The sequence below is a fragment of the Trachypithecus francoisi genome, unplaced genomic scaffold (assembly GCF_009764315.1).
Source record: "Trachypithecus francoisi isolate TF-2019V2 unplaced genomic scaffold, Tfra_2.0 Lachesis_group3, whole genome shotgun sequence".
Classification (NCBI taxonomy): Eukaryota; Metazoa; Chordata; class Mammalia; order Primates; family Cercopithecidae; genus Trachypithecus; species Trachypithecus francoisi.
In genome coordinates this window covers 66,277,881-66,298,316 of record NW_022681468.1, presented here as the reverse complement: position 1 = coordinate 66,298,316, position 20,436 = coordinate 66,277,881, and the positions used below count along the sequence as shown (strand labels likewise).

Here is a 20,436-nt window from a genome sequence, read left to right as displayed (position 1 = left end):
CAGATCTAACCAGCTCAAGGTTTTATTTTATTTTTTGTTTTTAAAGTCTTTTTTATTTTTATTTTTTGTAATCCCAGCACTTTGGGAGGCCAAGGCAGGTGAATCACTTGAGGTCAGGAGTTTGAGACCAGCCTGGCTAACATGGTGAAACCCTGTCTCTACTAAAAATATGAAAACTAGCTGGGCATGGTGGTGGGTGCCTGTAATCCCAGCTACTCAGGAGGCTGAGGCTGGAGAATTGCTTGAACCCAGAAGATGGAGGTTGCAGTGAGCCTACACGGTGCCACTGTGTTCCAGCCTTGGCAACAGAGTAAGACTCTGTCTCAAAAAAAAAAAAAAAAAGATTTTCATATGGTTTATAACATTATTGTATGTTAAATCAACCTTGCATTTCTGGGATAAATCCCACTTGGTCTTGGTACATAGTCCTTTTTATATGTTGTTGGATTTGGTTTGTCAATATGTTTTTGAGGATTTTTGCATCTGTAGTCGTAAGATATATTGGTGTGTGATTTTCTTTTCTTGTGATGTATTTGTCTGGCTTTTAGGGTAAATACTGGCCTCATAGAATAAGGAAGTATTTCTTATACTTCCTAACTTAAAAAAAAAAAAAAGTGTTTTTTTTTTTTTTTTAAATCCTTAATTTCCATGTTTCCTTAATCCCCCCCCCTTTTTTTGAGACAGAGTCCAGAGTTTGGCTTTGTCCCCCAGGCTTGAGTGCAGTGGCGCGATCTGCAACCTTTGCCTCCCAGGTTCAAGCGATTGTCCCACCTCAGCCTTTCTAGTAGCTGGAACTCCATGTGCCTGCTACCATGCCTGGCTAATTTTTGTATTTTTAGTAGAGGCAGGGTTTTGCCATGTTGGCCAGGCTAGTGTCGAACTCCTGGCCTCATGTGATCCGCGTGTTAGCCTCCGAAAGTGCTGGCTTGAGCCACTGCGCCCGGCACTAGCTCAGTGCTTTAAACTAGAATTTACCATGTCCTTTTAGAGGAGAAGAGCTGATAAAATATGATTGAATCAAAGAAATATTATTGCACTGAAGATAATTACATGTTTGATCTGAGAGATGCTTTTGAAATTGCCTTTTAAAGTAGAGTATCTTAAGTCATACTGATTACACAATTTTTGAGGTAGTATGCATCTTATGTGTGAGTAAGTTAGCTAAAAGTAAGATGCTTGGAAAATGCGTAAACTGTAAAGAAAACTTTTCTCACTGGTATTATGTATTGAATGCCTTTTTCCCCCATTGACAAAATAAGTATTTTTTTTAAATCATTAATCGCCTGTAATGATACTAGATTTCTGCGAACTGGTACCTAGGGTAATGTAGGGAGAGGCAGAAGCAGAGATCAGGGTAAAGGGATATTTTTTAGAAGTGTAATCAGGTTTGTTTGGTACAGGTTAATGAAGTATAGATAGTACCTTGGAAGGAGTATATATTTGGATTAGAGTTATACAAGATTTTGGAGAGGACAATAACTATAAACACTGTTCTTAATAGGCAGAAAGGGCCTAAAAGGAAGATTTGCTATAGACGTTTAGGGTTAAAGCCTGAAAAGAATCAAACCCGATCATATTTCAGATTGTTCTTAAAATGGCATTTTTCTTTTTTCACCTTACCTTTCCCCTTTTCTTTTTGATCGAGTGATATCTTGGGCCTGGTAACAAAGAGCAGAATAACCCCATTAGGTAAGGGTGGGTAATGAACTGACCCAGAGAAAGGTGAAATATAGAAGCAACAGCAAAAGCCTTAGGCTGTGTTGTGCTGAAGGTCTGCTATGGGGAGAAGTAATGTGGAAAGGCCATGGTCAGAAGATCAGGACCTTTGGAGGAGATAATAGAAATAATTACCCTTTATTGAACACCCATCTGGCATGTTCAAACAGCATTATTCTCATTACACGTAAGAGAGGGACCCGCAGAGGTAGGGTGGAGAGATTCAAACTCCAAACCCAAAGCTCTATCAGTGGTGTTCAAAACTTTTTTTTTTTTTATTTTTTGAGGCAGGTCTTACTTTGTTGCCCAGGCCGACTTTGAATCAAACTTTTTATTTTTAAAGCTGCAAATTGATTTTTTCTTCCTGTAAGGAAATTGCGTATTAGGGAACTGATTATACTCTACAGATAAAACCTAAACTGGTTGAAATCAGGGTAAGAGTACCTGAACCCCAGGTCACTCAGTTTTTTTCTCTGGCCTTCTCTTATTCTCATCCTTGGAAGCTTTAAGGCACCTCTGTAGAACTCCAGTTTGAATATAATTGCATTTCACCATACTGCTGTTCTTTACTTGGTGATAGTGATTGAAAGTTGCCAAAAAAAGGTACTCTGATACCTTCTGTTTCCATGTTAGTCTGGTAGCCCATTTTGTTTTGACCACATAAACTTGTACCTGTGTTTTGTAATCAATATTTTTATCAAAAGTGCATTTTAAAGAACTTAACTTTTCTTTATCTTGAAGGTTGTGGCAGCATTGCCTGAAGGTATGAGACCAGATTCTTATGGTTTTCCATGGGAATTGGTGATATGTGCAGCTGTTGTTGGATTTTTTGCTGTTCTCTTTTTTTTGTGGAGAAGTTTTAGATCGGTAAGTAACCAGTGCTATACTAAGAGAATGTTCATTCTGTCACTGGGCTGAACAAATAATATGAGAAACTTACTTATTTGTTATTTTAAGGAAACAAGTTAGAAACTACATAGGGATTCAGAGTTTTTTTTTTTTTTTTTTTAGAGATGAGGGTCACGAATGAGAGGCAGGCTCAGTGTTGTGGCTTCCACCTCTAATCCCAGCACTTTGGGAGGCCAAGGCAGACAGATCACTTGAGCTTAAGAGTTTGTGACCTGGGCAATGTGGGAGACCCCATCACTACAAAAAATACAAAAATTAGCTGGACATGAGGACACCCGTCTGTGGTCTCACTCAGGAGGCTGAGGTGGGAGGATTGCCTGAGTCTGGGAGGTCGAGGATGCAGTGAGCCATGATTGCAACACTGCACTCCAGCCTGGGTAACGGAGAGAGACCTTGTCTCAAAAATAAAAGAGATGAGGGTCTCGTCTTGCTCAGGCTGGTCTCAAACTCCTGGACTCAAGCGATCCTCCTACTGGGTCTCCCAAAGTCTTGGGATTATAGGTGTGAGCCACCATACTTGACTGAGATCTTTTAATGTAAGATTTTTCATATTATATATATTTAAAGAGATGGGGTCTGACTTTGTTGCCTAGGCTGTAGTGCAGTTGCTATTCATAGATGCAATTATAGTGCACTACAGCCTCAAACTCCTGGGCTTAAGCTATCCTGTCTCAACTTTCTGAGTAGTTGTGACTACACAGGTCCATGTCACTCTGCCCAGCTTCATCTTGTTTTAAATTCTGGGAAATTTTATTTATTTTTGAGACAGGGTTTCACTCCTGTCACCCAGGCAGGAGTGCAGTGGCACGATCTTGGCTCACTGCAATCTCTGCTTCCTGTGCTCAAGCCATTCTCTTGCCTCAGCCTCCTGAGTAGCTGGGACTACAGGTGCGCACTAGTATGCCTGGGTAATTTTTGTATTTTTTGTAGAGGTGGGTTTCACTGTGTTGCTCAGAACTCCTGGCCTCAAGCGATCTGCCTGCCTCAGTCACCCAAAGTGCTGGGATTATAGGCGTTAATCACCACGCCTGGCCTAATTTTGGGAAATTTTTAATGCATTTTTGGGACTGCTATTTTTCAGATGTTGGCCCTTCTGCTTCTGACTTCCCTATCTCTTAACTTCTATTTTTCAATTTCTTTATGGTTTTCTATACCTTTTGAGAGAGTTTCTTAATCTGAGGAACTGAAATCTATTCTTCATCTATACTCATTTTAGAGTATCTTGTCTTTTAAAGGTTTTCCCTTTTAATTTTATCTCTATCCATATTCCGTAGATGATTGAAGTCCTCGTTTCTTTTCTACTTGTTTGTGTTACCTCAACCCTAAGGCTGATCCTTTTACAAATGAATTCCCCTTGCTTCATTATTTGAGAGAGAGGTTAAGGAAGAAAAAGGTTTGGTTTACTGTTTCTTTAGTCAGTTCAGATCTATGGCCCTATGGTAACGTTTCTCAGACTGTTTTATTTAGGATATTAGCATCAGGGGATATGATAATAGGGGCTTCTTGAAATTATTTTTTTAGGGTCACATATGTTTGGGGAGCAATGGGTTGCAAGTATCTTTAGAGTAAAGTTATTTCAGAGCATTTTAATATGCTAATTCACAATGTGAATCTTCAATAGGGAGTCTTTAATAAGTAGTATTTTGGCTGGGCGTGGTGGCTTATGCCTGTAATCCCCACACTTTTGGGGGCCCAGGCAGGTGGATCACCTGAGGTCAGGAGTTCTAGACCAGCCTGGCCAACATGGTGAAACCCTGTCTCTACTAAAAATATGAAAATTAGCTGGGCTTGGTGGTGGGTGCCTGTAATCTCAGCTACTCAGGAGGCTGAGGCAGAGGAATCGCTTGAACCCGGGAGGTGGAGGTTGCAGTAAGCTGAGATCACGTCATTGCGCTCCAGCCTGGGTGACAGAGCAAAACTCTGTCTCAAAAAAAAAAAAAAAAAAAAAAAGCATTTATTTTCTCATTGGAAACAGAATACTTTTGGCTTGTATTTATACTAAGGCATAAGAAACCTGTATTTTTAAGTTGGCAGAAGTTAAATAAATTGATTTATTTGAGAGTATATTTGTTTTAATGTAATTTTTGTTAAAAATTTGTTTCAGGTTAGGAGTCGGCTTTATGTGGGTAAGTTCTTTTTTCTGCTTTAACTCTCATTGTTGCAATGTAAACACTTATAATAATTTACTCATGATAATATTGACTTGACTCTTTTAGGAAGAGAGAAAAAGCTTGCTGTAATGCTTTCTGGACTAATTGAAGAAAAATGTAAACTACTTGAAAAATTTAGCCTTGTTCAAAAAGAGGTAAGATATTTTTGAAAATATTCATGTTAGAGTCAGAGAACTTTATACTTCTCACTGTAGGTACTTCTGTATAAATTTAAGATTATGAATGCTTTCTTTGCAGAGTATGAGAGTTCTCTTGCTCTTCATATTCAACACTTAACCAGTCTTACTAATTTTAACCGTTGTAGTAGGTGTACAATGGTGTCTCCTTGTGCTTTCCTTTTGAGTTTTCCTGACTGATGAGGTCGAGCACACAAACACGCCCTCTGCATGTGCACATTTCTGGTATCTGTTTGTGTATCCAAATGTTCTCTTTTCCTGAAGACAGCAGTCAGACTGGATTAGGGCCCATCTTAACAACCTTATTTTATTTTGACCACCTCCAAAGGCCTTGTCTCCAAATACAGTCACATTTTGAGGTACTGGGGTTGGAGCTTCAACATATGAATTTGTGGGGACACAATTCAGTCCATAATGGTCTTTGATCCATTTGAAATCAGATCTGCGATGGTGCAGTCGAGGGTGTGTGTGTGTGTCGTGTTGAGTTAACCAATGCCATTTATTGGAAGGACTATCTTTTCTCTGTTCTGTAGTGTCATCTTCTTAAGTCACTGAATATATGTGAGTCTGTTTCTGTTAAATCTTCCATTTTGTTGGGCTTTTTCTTGTTTGTTTTTTGCCAGTAACATACTTTTTTATATCCTGTAGTTTTATAATAAGTCTTAGTATCTGGTGTGGTTAATTTACAGTTCTTGGCTGTTATGAATCAAGTTACTGTGAACATTCTTCTACAAGTTTTTTTTTTTTTTTGTGGGCATGTATTTTCATTTCTCTTCAGTAAGTAGTATTGGAATTGGTAAGTCATTAGGGCAGGTAGTATAGTTTAACTGTATAAGATAAGAAACCGGCCGGGTGCAGTGGCTCACGCCTGTAATCCCAGCACTTTGGGAGGCCGAGGCGGGCCTATCACGAGGTCAGGAGATCGAGACCATCCTGGCTAACACGTTGAAACCCTGTCTCTACTAAAAACACAAAAAAATTAGCCGGGCGAGGTGGCGGGCGCCTGTAGTCCCAGCTACACGGGAGGCTGAGGCAGGAGAATGGCGTGAACCCGGGAGGCGGAGCTTGCAGTGAGCTGAGATCCGGCCACTGCACTCCAGCCTGGGTGACAGAGCCAGACTCTGTCTCAAAAAAAAAGAAACCCTTCTGGCTATTTTTATCATTTTTCTTTGTTTTTGGCTTTCAGCAGTGTTACTATGATTTGTCTAGGTGTGTTTTTTTTTTCCTGTTTATCCTTATTGGGGTTTATGATGCTTCTAGAATCTGTGGCTTAATGTCTTTTATTAGTTTAGTTTTTTTTTTTCTTGAGACAGTGTCTCTCTCTGTTGTCCAGGCTGCAGTAAGTGGTGTAATCTTGGCTCACTTCATCCTCTGCTTCCTGGACTCAGGTAATCCTCCCACCTCAGCCTCCTGAGTAGCTGGGACTACAGGCATGCGCCACCGTGTCCAGCTAATTTTAAAACATTTATTGTAGAGATGGGGTTTTGCCATGTTGCCCAGGCTGGTCTCGAACTCCTGTGTTGAAGCAATCTCCTGCCTTGGCTTCTCAAAGTCCTGGGATTACAGCTGTGAGCCACCGTGCTCTACCTTTTGTTAGTTTTGAAATGCTCTTGATTGTTACTTTTCCACATATTGTTTTTGCCCTTTTTTCTTCTTTCTTTCTGGTACTATAAAAATGAGTATTTTAACTTTTTATTATTTCTCATCTGTCTTTTATGTTCTTTTCTGGGATTTCCATCTTTTTGTTTGCCCATGTTTCAGTCTAGACATATTCTTCTTTAACTTCCATGTTAACAATTGTTTTCATTTATGTCTAATCGTCTTTTAAACCATCCATTGAGACCTTAATTTCATCTCTTGCCTTTTTCAGTTCTGCAGTTTTATTGTGGCTCTTTTTGTAGTTCTTTTTCTCTGGTACAATACTATTTTTTAGTTCCGTTTACACATTATGCTCTCTTATTTTGTTTTGTTTTGGTTTGGTTGTTTTTTGGAGACGGAGTCTCCCTCTGTCGCCCAGGCTGGAGTGGAGTGCAGTAGAGCGACCTCGGCTCACTGCAGTCTCTGCCTCCCAGGTTTAAGCGATTCTCCTGCCTCAGCCTCACAAGTAGCTGGGACTACAGGCACACGCCACCATGCCTGGCTAATTTTTTATATTTTAGTAGAGACGGGTTTCACTGTGTTGCTCAGGCTGGTCTCAAACTCCTGAGCTCAGGCAATCCACCCGCCTCGGCCTCCCAAAGTACTGGCTTACAGGCGTTAGCCACCACACCTGGCCTGTGCTCTCATTTTATTTATTTATGTGTTATTTTTATTTTCTGATTTTCAGACACCTGCCGACAAATGTGCTCTCCTATTTTAATGTCTGCTGCATTATCCAGTAGTCTGTTTCTGGTGCTCATTTTTTTTTTTTTTTTTTTTTTTTTGAGACGGAGTCTCGCTCTGTCACCCGGGCTGGAGTGCAGTGGCCGGATCTCAGCTCACTGCAAGCTCCGCCTCCCGAGTTTACGCCATTCTCCTGCCTCAGCCTCCCGAGTAGCTGGGACTACAGGCGCCCACCACCTCGCCTGGCTGGTTTTTTTTTGTATTTTTTTAGTAGAGACGGGGTTTCACCATGTTAGCCAGGATGGTCTCGATCTCCTGACCTCGTGATCCGCCCGTCTCGGCCTCCCAAAGTGCTGGGATTACAGGCTTGAGCCACCGCGCCCAGCCTCTGGTGCTCATTTTTTTCTTTTGTTTCTTAGTCAGGTCTTGTCCTCTTGAATGCCAGGTTTATTTTATATCAGCTGTCAGTGATAATATAATAAAAATTGCAGAGATAATTTTGAAGCTGTGAGTGCTGTCATCTCTCTTCAGTGAGGATTTACTATTGCTTTTCATAGGCAGCTGGGCTAGGGACGTTAGAAATTTTAGATAACTATTTATTTGAGTTTCTTTTTTGTAAAATACATTTTATTGTATATATTTAAGGTATAGACATTTCAGTTAACTTTGAGTTTTTTTTGTAAAATAAGTTTTATTGTATATATTTAAGGTATAAACATGTTGAGATACATATATAGTAAAATGGTTACTATAGTGAAACAAATTAACGTATTCTTTATCTCTCATAGTTACGCATTCCCTGCCCACCCACCCCCCAAGGGCAGCTGTAATGTACTCATTTAACAAAAATCCTGAATGCAATACACTATTATTAACTATGGAACTCAGTTGATATCTTTTAACTTGTTCATCCCACATGTTTTCTTTTCTTTTGTTGAAACAGGATCTCATTCTGTCACCCAGGCTGGGGTGCAGTGGCATGATCTTGGCTCATTGCAGCCTCTATCTCCTGGGCTCAAGTAATCCTCCCACCTCAGACTCCTGAGTAGCTGCGGCTACAGGCACATGATACATGTTTGCCTGATTTTTAAATTTCTTGTAGAGATGGGGTCTCCCTGTGTTGCCCAGGACAGTCTCAAACTCCTGGGCTCAATGATCCTCTCACCTCAGCCTCCCGAAGTGTTGGGATTACAAGCGTGAGCCAACGTGCCCGGCCATATTTTCTACTTTGTGTATTTTGACCTACATGTCTCTGTTTCCTCCCTCCCACCCAACACTGCTAACCACTGTTTTATTCTCTATCTCTATATATTTGACCTTTACAAAAATTCCGCATGTAAGTGAGATCATGCAATATTTTTCTTTCTATGTATGGCTTATTTTACTTAGCAGAATGCCTTCTAGGTCCATCCATGTTGTAACAAATGGCAGGATCTCCTTTTTATGGCTGAATAATATTCCATTGTAAATATATACCACAGTTTCTTTATTCGTTTGTTCATTGATGGATACCTAGGTTGTCTCCATATTGGCTACTGTGAATAATGCTGCAGTGAACATGGGCGTGCAGCTATCTGTACAAGGTGCCAATTTCATTTTTTTCGGATAAATATCTGGAAGAAGGTTTGCTGGCTATAGTAGCTCTATTTTAAATTTCTTTAGGAGTCTCCATACTATTTTCTATAATGACCTTACCAATCTACATCCCTGCCAATAGTGTACAGCAAGCCCTCAATGTCCTTGGTAGTTTCTTGAAAATTGACTTTCAGTGAAACAATGTATATACTGAACTCAGTTTTTTCCCCCTTATCAATGTTATAATGAAACAATGTTGGCCGGGCACGGTGGCTCAAGCCTGTAATCCCAGCACTTTGGGAGGCCGAGACGGGCGGATCACGAGGTCAGGAGATCGAGACCATCCTGGCGAACACGGTGAAACCCCGTCTCTACTAAAAATACAAAAACTAGCCGGGCGAGGCGGCGGGCGCCTGTAGTCCCAGCTACTCGGGAGGCTGAGGCAGGAGAATGGCGTAAACCCGGGAGGCGGAGCTTGCATTGAGCTGAGATCCGGCCACTGCACTCCAGTCCGGGCGACAGAGCGAGAAACAATGTTGAAGAAAACAATGTAATTCAAAGGACAAAGGACCTGCTCTATGCCTTTCTCTTTTCTTGTCTAGAAAAAAGGTTCTGTCTTTTTTTTTTTTTTTGTAACTTTTATTTTCAGTTCAGGGGTACAAGTGCAGATTTGTTACATAGGTAAACTTGCGTCTTGGGGTTTTGTTGTATGAGGGTTCCCTTTTCTCCATAACTTCACAAATATTTGTTGTCTCACTTGTCTTTTTGCTAATAGCTATTCTAACAGATATAAGGTAATATCTCATTGTGGTTTTGATTTGCATTTCCTTGATGATTTGTGGTGTTGAACACCATTTCATATACTGTTGGCCATTTTTATGTCATCTTCAGAGAAATATCTATCTAAGTATCTAAGTCCTTTGCCTGTTTTTTTTTTTTTTTTTTTTTTGAGACGGAGTCTCGCTCTGTCACCCGGGCTGGAGTGCAGTGGCCGGATCTCAGCTCACTGCAAGCTCCGCCTCCCTAGGTTCACACCATTCTCCTGCCTCAGCCTCCCGAGTAGCTGGGACTACAGGCGCCCGCCATCTCGCCCGGCTAGTTTTTTTGTATTTTTTTAGTAGAGACGGGCTTTCACAGTGTTAGCCAGGATGGTCTTGATCTCCTGACCTCGTGATCCGCCCGTCTCGGCCTCCCAAAGTGCTGGGATTACAGGCTTGAGCCACTGCGCCCGGCCCTTTGCCTGTTTTTTTAATCAGATTATATGTTTGCTTGCTGTTGAGTTGTGTGAGGTCTTTTCAAATATTGAATATTAACCCCTTATCTGATATATTTTTTCTCAGTCTGTAGGTTGCCTTTTTATTGTGTTTACTTATGTATATTTTAATTTTGTTTACCTTGCAGCTTCACCTCAAAGGAACTTTCATTTTATTGTTTCTTTTGCTGTGCAAAAGCTTTTTAGTTTGATATAGTCCTGTTCACTTATTTTTTGCTTTTGTAGCCTAAGTTTTTGATGTGATATTCAATAAATTATTGCCAAGGCCAGTGTCAGGGACCTTTTTCCCTGTGTTTTCTTCTAGGAGTTTTGTAGTTTCAGGTTTTATGTTTAGGTCTTTTGTCCACTTTGAATTGATTTCTATGTATTGTATAAAATAAGACTTCAATTTCATTCTTTTGCATGTGAAATCCAGTTTTCTCAGTTCCATTTGTTGAAGAGACTATTCTTTCTGCATTGTGTATTCTTGGTGCCCTCTTGAAAATTTGACCGTATCTATTTGGATTTATTTCTGGGCTCTCTGTTCTGTTCCACTGGTCTGTGTATTTGTTTTTATACTGGTACCACACTGTTTTTATTACTACAGCTTTGGAATATAATTTAAAATCAGTTAGTCTGATGCTGCCAACTCTGTTTTTCTCAGAATTGCTTTGACTCTTTGGGATCTTTTGCTATTCCATATTAAATTTAGATTAAACAAATTTCTGTGAAGAATGCCATTGAGATTTTGGCTGTCTTTCCATTTCTTTGTGTGCTCTTCAATTTCTTTCATCAATGTTTTATACTTTTCAGTGTGTAGATCTTTCACCTCCTTGGTTGAATTTGTTCCTATTTTATTTTATTTTTTTGATGCTGTGTAAATAGGATTGTTTTCTAGGTTTCTTTTTCGGCTAGGCTATTTGTGTATAGAAATGACATAGTTTTGTTTTGATATTATATCCTGCATCTTTACTGAATTCAGTTATTAGATCTGTATTTTTGATGACATCTTTTGGGTTTTCTGCATTTAGGATCGTGTCATCGGCAAACAGATAATTTTACTTTTCTATTTGGACATCTTTTATCCTTCTCTTCCTTCTTTCCTTCTGTTTTTTTTTTTTTCTGAGACAGGGTCTCACTCTGTTGCCCGGGCTGGAGTGCAGCAGTGTGATCTCAGCTCACTGCAACCTCTACCTCTTGGGTTCAAGTGATTCTCCCACCTCAGCCTCCCAAATTGCTGGGATTGCAGGTGTGCACCACCATGCCTGGCTATTTTCTTTTTTTTTTTTTTTTTGTATTTTTTGGTAAAGACAGGGTTTCACCATGTTGGACAGGCTGGTCTTGAACTCCTGACCTCAAGTGATCTGCCCACCTTGGCCTCCCAAAGTGTTGGGATTATAGGCATGAGCCACTGTACCAGGCCTTTTATTTCTTTTTCTTGTCTAATTGCTCTTGATAGTACTTCCAGTGCTATTTTGTTTTTGTTTTTTGAGACAAGGTCTCACTCTGTTGCCCAGGCTGGAGTGCAGTGGCATGGTCATGGCTCACTGCAGCCTCAGCCTTCCAGGTTCAGGTGTTTCTCCCACCTTAGCCTCCCAAGTAGCTGGGACTACAGGCGTGCGCCACCACACTCAGTTAATTTTTTGTGTTTTTTTTGTAGAGATGGTTTTTGGCCAAGTTGCCCAGGTTGGTCTCAAACTCTGGGGCTCAAGTGATCCGCTCATCTCAGCCTCCCAAAGTGCTGGGATTACAGGTGTGAGCCACGGCACCCAGCCCTTCCAGTACTGTTTTGAATAGAAGTGTTGATTGTGGGCATCCTTGCTTTGTACCAGATCTTAGTGAAAAAGGTTTCAGTCTCTCCCCACTGATGATGATATTTGCTGTAAGGTTTTCATAAATGGCTTTTGTTATGTTGAGGAGCTTTATTTCTGTTTATTTTTTTCATTATTTTAAAAATTTTATTATTATTTATTTATTTATTTATTTTGAGATGGAGTCTTGCTCTTTCACCAGACTGGAGTGCAGTGGCGTGATCTCAGCTCACTGCAACTCTGCCTCCTGGGTTCAAGCAATTCTACTTCAGCCTCCTGAGTAGTTGGGACTACAGGTGTGCCCCACTACACCTGGCTGATTTTTTGTATTTTCGTTGAGATGGGGTTTCACCATGTTGGCCAGCATGGTTTTGATCTCCTGACCTTGTGATCTGCCTGCCTCGGCCTCCCAAAGTGCTGGGATTACAGGCATGAGCCACTATTATTTAGTTTTTTGAGACAAGGTCTCACTTTGTTGCCCAGGATGGAGTGCAGTGGCATGCTCATGGCTCACTGCAGCCTCAACTTCCTGGGGTCAAGTGATTCTCCCACCTTAGCCTCGCTAGAGTAGCTAGGACTAGAGGTGTGTGCAACACCAAGCCTGGCTAATTTGTGTATTTTGGTAGAGATGGGGTTTTGCCATGTTGCCCAGGCTGGTCTCAGACTCCTTAGACTTCCTAAAGTGTTGGGATTACAGGTATGAGCCACCATACCTGGCTGGAACTTTGTTTCTGTATTTAAACTAGTAAGAGTTTTTTTAATCAAGAAATGATGTTGGGCTGGACGTGAGGGTGTGTGCCTATAGTCCCACCTACTTGGGAGCCTGAGGTGGGAGGGTGGCTTGAGCCCAGGAATTCAAGTCCAACCTGGGCAACATAGTGAGAACCTATCTCTCAAAAGAAGAAAAAAATGGATGTTGAACTTTGTTGAATTTTTTTTTTGTGTCAGTTGGTATGATCATGTGGTTTTTGTCTTTCAGTCTGTGAATGTGATGTATCACATTAATTGATTTATATATTTTTTTTATTTTTATTTTTTTTGAGACAGAGTCACTCTGTCGCCCAGGCTGGAGTGGAATGGCGCGATCTCAGCTCACTGCAACCTCTGCCTCCCGGGTTCAAGTGATTCTTTGGCCTCAGCCACCTGAGTAGCTAGGACTACAGGTGCTTGGCTAATTTTTGTGTTTTTTAGTAGAGACAGGGTTTCACCATGTTGGTCAGGATGGTCTGGAACTCCTGACCTTGTGATCCGCCTGCCTCGGCCTCCCAAAGTGCTGGGATTACAGGCGTGAGCCACTGTGCCTGGCTCATTTGCATATATTAAACTGGCTTTGCATGCCAGGGATACATCCCACTTGATCACAATGCATAATCTTTTTGATGTATTGTTGATTTCAATTTGCTGATATTTTATTTAGGATTTTTGCATCAGTGTTTATCAGATATATTGACCTATAGGTTTGTTTGTTTATTTATTTTTTGTGGTTTCTTGGTCTGGCTTAGGTATCACGGTGATGCTGGACTCAAAATGTGTTACGAAATATTCCCTCCTGTTGTTTTTCTTGGAAGAGTTTAAGAAGTATTGGTAATAATTCTACTTTGAAAATTTGGTAAAATTCAGCCATGAAGCCATCTCTTCCTGGGCTTTTCTTTGTTGGGAAGTCAGATTACTTTAATAACAGATGGAGATATTTGGAAGCTGGGCCTCAGTTCAGAGGATTAGTCTGTTTTTTGTTTCGACTTTGTTATAAGGTCGGCAGGTTTTTTTTCTTTTTTTGTCTTCTTTGTTTTTTGAGACAGTCTTGCTGTGTCACTCAGGCTGGAGTGCAGTGGCATGATCTTGGCTCACTGCAACTTCCGCTTCCTGGGCTCAAGTGATTCTTGTGCCTCAGCCTCCCGAATAGCTGGGATTATAAGCACACATCACCACGCCCAGCTAATTTTTGTATTTTTAGTAGAGACAGAGTTTAACCATGTTGGCTAGGCTGGTTTTGAACTCCTGATCTCATGATCCATGTGATCCAGGCTCCCAAAGTGCTAGGATTACAGATGTGAGCCACTGCGCCCATCCAAGGTACCAGTTTTACTTGGTAAGGATATGAATTTCCTTTTGCTGCTGTAACAAATTACTGCAAACCTAGTGGTGTAAAACAACACACATTTATTCTTTTACAATTTTGAAGGTCAGAGATCTAGAACTAATCTTTTAAAAATTATTTCGTTGTAGAGATGGGATCTCACTATGTTTCCTAGGCTGGCCTTGAACTCTTGGCCTGAAGTAACCCTCCCCCCTCGGCCTCCCAAAGTGCTGGGATTACAGACATGAGCTACCATACCCAGCCTTAAAACCAATCTTAGGGGCAGAAATTAAGATAGCAGCAAGTCTGTTTCTTTATGCAATGTTCTAGGATAGAATCTGTGTTTTGTCTCTTATATGGAGTCTACCAACATTCCTCGTCTCATAACTACATCACCCCAATTTCTGCTTCTATCTTTATATCATATCATTCTTTTCTAAGTTTGGTCCTCTTGCCTCCTCCTTATAAGGACCCCTGGCATTATGTTGGGCCCACCAAAATAATTCTGGATGCTCTTTCCATCTTAAGATTCTTTATCACACCTGGACGTTCTGGGGTAGAATATCTTTGGACAGGTCATTGTTTAGCCAAGACAGGGTTCATCTGAGTTGGCAGGTCTTGAACTCCCAAGTTTTTTTTCTCACTTTTGATTCTTCTGAAATCTCTGCTGAGTTTCTTAGCCCATCAGCCTCTTCTTCTAGGAGGAATAGACATGCCAAATACTAGACTTGCTTTTCTGGGGATTCCCACTTCTCTCACAAATTCTCACTGTTTTGATAGCTTTCTGAGACTTTCAGACAGATACTGTTTTTTTTTTTTTTTTTTTTTAGTATTTTCATCAAGCTTTTCTTGTTCTTGCCAGAAAGGTGGGTCCAGAACAACCTAGTCTTCAATTTAATCACTTTTTTTTTTTTAATAATTGAAGTGCATTTTGCCAAATGTTATAGCATTATATCTTTTATTGTTCTTTTCATTTTTTGATGGCTGTTCCCTACCTTTTACAGATTTTTATATTCCCCACTTGCTATATTTGTTGTATGGTATGAATTAAAAGTGAAAAGTTTTGATGGTCAGTTACTATAAATTTCTCTTGAATGAATAGGCTTAAAGAAAGGATTTATTTGTTGTGGCCATAATTAGATAGCTTACATAAAAATACACTCTTTGAGTAAATCTTTGGATAATCTTTAGTACAATCTTACCATTAGAATTTTTACCTCATTTTTAGTAAAAGATGCTAATATGAGTTATAGTCCTATGTTCTCTGAGAAGCAGACTTTACTCTTACAGGTGAAGTTCTGACATTTGTTGCCTGAGCTAGTGGTCTGTGATGTGTTAGCTGCTCTGGCATTGTTATAGTGGTCAGATTTGAAAAACTTAAAGCTAAGTAAATCCAAGTAAACTTAATGTACATGTGGAAATGGATTCTGTCTGCTTCTTAGGCATCTATCCAGACAAGATTTAGAATAAAATTGGTAGAGTTTTTACTTGTGCTTTGCTTTGTTTCAGTATGAAGGCTATGAAGTAGAGTCATCTTTAAAGGATGCCAGTTTTGAGAAGGAGGCAACAGAAGCACAAAGTTTGGAGGTAAAAAATCAAATGCTATAATTTAAAAGCTGGGGGAAAAATGCTAAATAACAAAAACTTTAAAAATGTGTCGTCTGAAAACTGTTTGAAAGAAATGTGAAAGAGAATCTCTGGATGTTAAAACTTAAAGAAGAAAATTAATATAGGAAATGGGACAATAGTAGGTAGCATAAAATATTATAAAAATTTGAGCTTTTGTTGCTAACTTGTTTTGAGTCAGGCATGTTTATGGTCAAGGAATCAGGAGCTATAGAGAAACTTCATTCTATCATTCCTGGGAAACATATTAAGGTGATCATTCCTTTTTTGACTCAGTTTGCTCTAGAAAGGAGAAATAAGATTCATTTTTATAAACTTAGGAATAGTTGGCAACAAGAACTTACGTAAATTATGACAGTATTTGCCTTTACTTTCATCTTGAGGATATTAAGAGCTAACTAGAATTAGGCCAGAGGCTTATGTTATAAATAATGGTCCATTGGTAAATGTTTAACAACTATTTTTAAAAAAGCAGCCTTATTTGTAGCCATTTGCTGAGTTCTGTAGTATGAATACTTCCACCGTGGCCAGTTTCGAGCTACCAACATGATGTCACTGAATAAGGAGTCTGGGAAGATAATGCTTAAAGGAGGCTTTCCTGAGCCAAGTGTCATTTGGTTAATTTTAAGGAAGGAAAGTATGGTAATTTGTAATTTAGCTAAACTAAGACAGATTAGGGTAAGTGATGGGAATGCCTTACTACTGTTTAGATATGGACGTGCTGTAAAAAGCAGAGTAGTGACAAAGGTTAGCAGAGGACTCCTGCATCTGCAAATATTAAAAGAGAAAACAGTAGACCTTGTACCTTTGATAAGTGTCCAGTACAGTGTGGTAGTTCTCAGTCACTGCTGTCCGTAATCATCAGAAACTCTTATGTGTTATGATTCAGAATTTTCTGGTAGAGTCCAAAGGAAGTTATAAATTGGATTCCAAATAAGTTTCTTGATATTTTCTTCACTTGTTGTCTATTAGTGTCTTCAAGAAGTTGTTGAAATTATATTTTATTTGCTGACCCTCTGTCTTAACTACTCTCCCAGTAGTAATTTATTAGTTTGATAAAAGAATTTTAGAAGGCATTTGGCATGCTAACAGAAGAGCAAAAAGTAGGTAGCAAAGACATTTACTCAAGCTTCATAATATCGAGGATAAAATATTACACACCAATTTATTTTCAAGGTAATGAATTATTATAGGAGTAAAATTGGCTGAATTTTTAGCTGCATTCAATATTTTGGAACATCTTCAATTTTAGTAATTTTTTAGCATGGTATTTTCATTAATAGTAATCATAATTGAATTCAAACTATAATGTAATGCAATTTAAAAAATATGATAGCTGAATCTGTAGATAAAATCAAACTAAAAGAGTAATTTTGATTCAGGTCAGGGAATTCCTACAATGAAATAGTCAAATTTGGGGTAATATGTATAAACAAGTTTTTAAATCACTGTAATATAGTATGTGTTTGTTCTGCTTTTATTTTGGCCTGCATTAAAATCTTTGAATCTTTTGGTTTATTTTTCTTTAACAAGTTTGTTGAAGGATCACAAATATCAGAGGTATGTTTATTATAGTATTTAAAATCCAGTTGGAATAATCCAATAACTAATCATTTTAAATTAAAAAGATCATAGAAAATAGGTCTTAATTCCATGTGGAATATTATCATGAAGCAGCATTGATGGTTTTTTAGTTGATTTTTTATGTCATGCCTTTAATTATATTAAATTAGCTTTATTTCTCATTTTTTTCTTTATAATGTTTTTAAGCGGAGGTTGGCAAACTGTGCATAGTGGGCCACTTTTTAAAATAAAATATTGTATTGGAACACAGCTATGCTCATTCATTTAGGTATTGCTTTTGTTTCTCACTACAATGGCATAGTTGAGTAATTGCCACAAAGACTGCATGGCCTATGAACCTAAAATATTTATTCCCTGGGTCTTTACAGAAGTTTGCTGACCACTGCTACAGTTGCTGTTACTTTGATATTATAAAAATGAGCAAATATATAAATGAAAGTTATTTAACTTACAGTACATATTTTTGATTATGTTTATCTGATTTTCTCTAATGAAAAATTCTTGTATCTGTTTTATAAAGTTCGCTTTCTCTCTTAGGCAACCTGTGAAAAGCTGAACAGGTCCAAGTCTGAACTTGAGGATGAAATACTCTGTCTAGAAAAAGAATTAAAAGAAGAGAAATCTAAACATTCTGAACAAGATGAATTGGTAAGGCTTTTTTATTTGAGGGAGAATATAAGAAAAAGAAAGTAACTGAGCTTTACAAAATTAATATGATACTGGTTAAAGTATTACATTTTTGTAAAAAATGTAAAGAATACAGAAGGTTGTAGGGAGCAGAATTTTCTAGATCCACTCTTTTCACTTCCCCTTAGATGTTACTGTGTTAAATTTCTTGCATATTTTCATAGACAATTTCTATATGTACTATGCAAGTAGCTCATGTAAATAAAAACTGAATAATCATGTACATAGTGTATATTTGTAATTAACATGTATATTAATATAACTTTTTCTTTTAAAAAACCTATCTTAATGAAAATCTTGATGTATATGAGATTATTTAGTAAAACATGTTAGTGGACTTATCTTGAGCCTATATAACTTAAATGTTATGAAATATTAAAGTTGATATGAGATATAGTTATGTAATGTTCATATAAAATCCCTTTAAGCATATGGCTAAATAAACTGAGAAGGTTTCTTAATTTGAGCTGTCGCTTATGGAGCAAAATTGTTAGGTTAACAGTATATCTAATATTTATGGCATTTTGGAACTAGAGTTTAGTAAATATTTATTGCCTGATACTGTCTTTCTAGATGGCGGATATTTCTAAAAGGATACAGTCTCTAGAAGATGAGTCAAAATCCCTCAAATCACAAGTAGCTGAAGTAAGTTGAATTAGTCTAGTAGGTCTGTTGCTTTTGAAAATCATTTTAATTTAATTTTTTTAAATTAAGAAGATACAATAGTAGAATTTGAGATATAGGGGATCCCAGGTATGTATTATTATTTTTTTTAAATACTACCTATATGAATAAGCATGGCTGTGTTGCCCAGGCTGGAGTACAGTGGCATGATCTTGGCTCACTGCAACCTCCACCTCCTGGGTTCAAGCAATTCTCCTGCCTTAGCCTCCTGAGTAGCTGGGATTACAGGCATGCGCCACCACACCCGGCTAAGTTTTGTATTTTTAGTAGAGGCGGGGTTTTGCCATGTTGGCCAGGCTGGTCTTGAACTCCTGAGCTCAAGTGATCAGCCCACCTTGGCCTCCCAAAGTGCTGGGATTACAGGCATGAGCCACCACACCCAGCTTGTATTTTTTATATGAAGTACTTCAGAAAAGTTCATCTTTTCAATGGATAAGTGTTTGTTGAGCTGTTACTATATATTGAGGACTGGTTGCTTGACACTTAACATTAATAGACAGAAAAGTCCCCAGGAAGCTTAAATTTTAGTAGGGGAGACAGAACAAATAGTTATCAAAATTTGCTGCACAGTACATAGAAAGTTACAAGAGGTTTGTTCAAGGTCACATCATAGCAAGTTAGTGGGAGAGGCAGGACTAGACCCCAATTCTAGGCAAGCCTTTTTTCTGCTACACCATGCTGCCTCTGCTGTTAATATTGGCATGGTTTTGCCTTTGTTTAATTCTGTGTTCTAGGGAGTATGTGTAAAGATGTGTATTAAATTAATTGTTACAAACTTGATATTTTTTGTTTTACTTAGACCAAAATGACCTTCAGGATATTTCAAATGAATGAAGAACGACTGAAGATAGCAATAAAAGATGCTTTGAATGAAAATTCTCAACTGCAGGAAAGTGAGAAACAGGTTTGTGCTCTGTAGGGACTCTTCAACTTGTGAATATCTAATTATAAATAGTCTTGGCATCCTCATGACTGACCTGTGCTAGGGACAAGTGTAGGCTTTTCCTTGAGAGCATGAGAGTGGGACAGTCTCCCTTACATATTTCAGTGTCTGTCTCTTTTGTATAGTATACCAAAGTGTATACTTTTGGCAGCCTCTACCTCCAGGGCAGGGAAAGTAAGCCAGGGCATTTAGCATTTTGGTAATCATAACCAACTTAAAACCAGACTGAAGGGGTACAGAGAATGTGAGTGAGGATTATTGAAGTTATAGATCTGGGACCTAAAGATAGAAGCAGTTCTGGCGGCAGATCACATGAGGAGGTGGCATTTGCCCTGTTTCTCACCCACATACATAGATACTCCCAGGTATATTTCTTCTTCTGCTTTGCCAATATAATTGTAACTTTTCAATGGGAAAATTTTTCAGTGATTAAGTTATTATAATTATCCAAGTATTACTCACACCAGAGCCACATTGGTTTGTTGTTGTTGTTTTTTTTTTTTTAAGACGGGGTCTCACTCTGTTGCCAGCCTGGAGTGCAGTTGTGTGATCTTGGCTCATTGCAACCTCTGCCTCCCAGGTTCAAGCAATTCTCCTGCCTCAGCCTCCTGAGTAGCTGGGACTACAGGCGCGCATACAGGCGCGCGCCTCCATGCCCAGCTAATTTTTGTATTTTTAGTGGAGACAGGGTTTCACCATGTTGACCAGGATGGTCTCGATCTGTTGACATCATGATCCGCCCGCCTCGGCCTCCAAAAGTGCTAGGATTACAGGCATGAGCCACTGCGCCTGGCCTCGTAGTTTGTTCTTATTACATATTCTGTCTTATTCAATATTTTCCTTAGAGTTAATAATTGTTTTGTTTCTTGTATACTTACCTGATTCATCTGTACGCTGTCTTCT

General features: G+C 38.9%; 1 protein-coding gene across 17 annotated transcripts in view; it reads left to right on the top strand.

Annotated features, from left to right (window-relative positions):
* MIA2 (MIA SH3 domain ER export factor 2) overlaps positions 1–20,436 on the top strand; it is a 115,402-nt gene that overhangs the window by 40,101 nt on the left and 54,865 nt on the right. For 9 of the 17 annotated variants that reach the window (XM_033188200.1, XM_033188197.1, XM_033188192.1 and 6 more), the window contains 7 exons: positions 2,458–2,583; positions 4,730–4,751; positions 4,842–4,930; positions 15,519–15,596; positions 17,757–17,867; positions 18,480–18,551; positions 19,390–19,494. In XM_033188200.1, the coding sequence (XP_033044091.1) occupies positions 2,458–2,583; positions 4,730–4,751; positions 4,842–4,930; positions 15,519–15,596; positions 17,757–17,867; positions 18,480–18,551; positions 19,390–19,494 (603 nt within the window). Of the gene's footprint in view, positions 1–2,457; positions 2,584–4,729; positions 4,752–4,841; positions 4,931–15,518; positions 15,597–17,168; positions 17,196–17,756; positions 17,868–18,479; positions 18,552–19,389; positions 19,495–20,436 lie in introns of all 17 variants that reach the window. The other 8 variants (XM_033188189.1, XM_033188193.1, XM_033188191.1 and 5 more) reach the window with 1 other exon arrangement.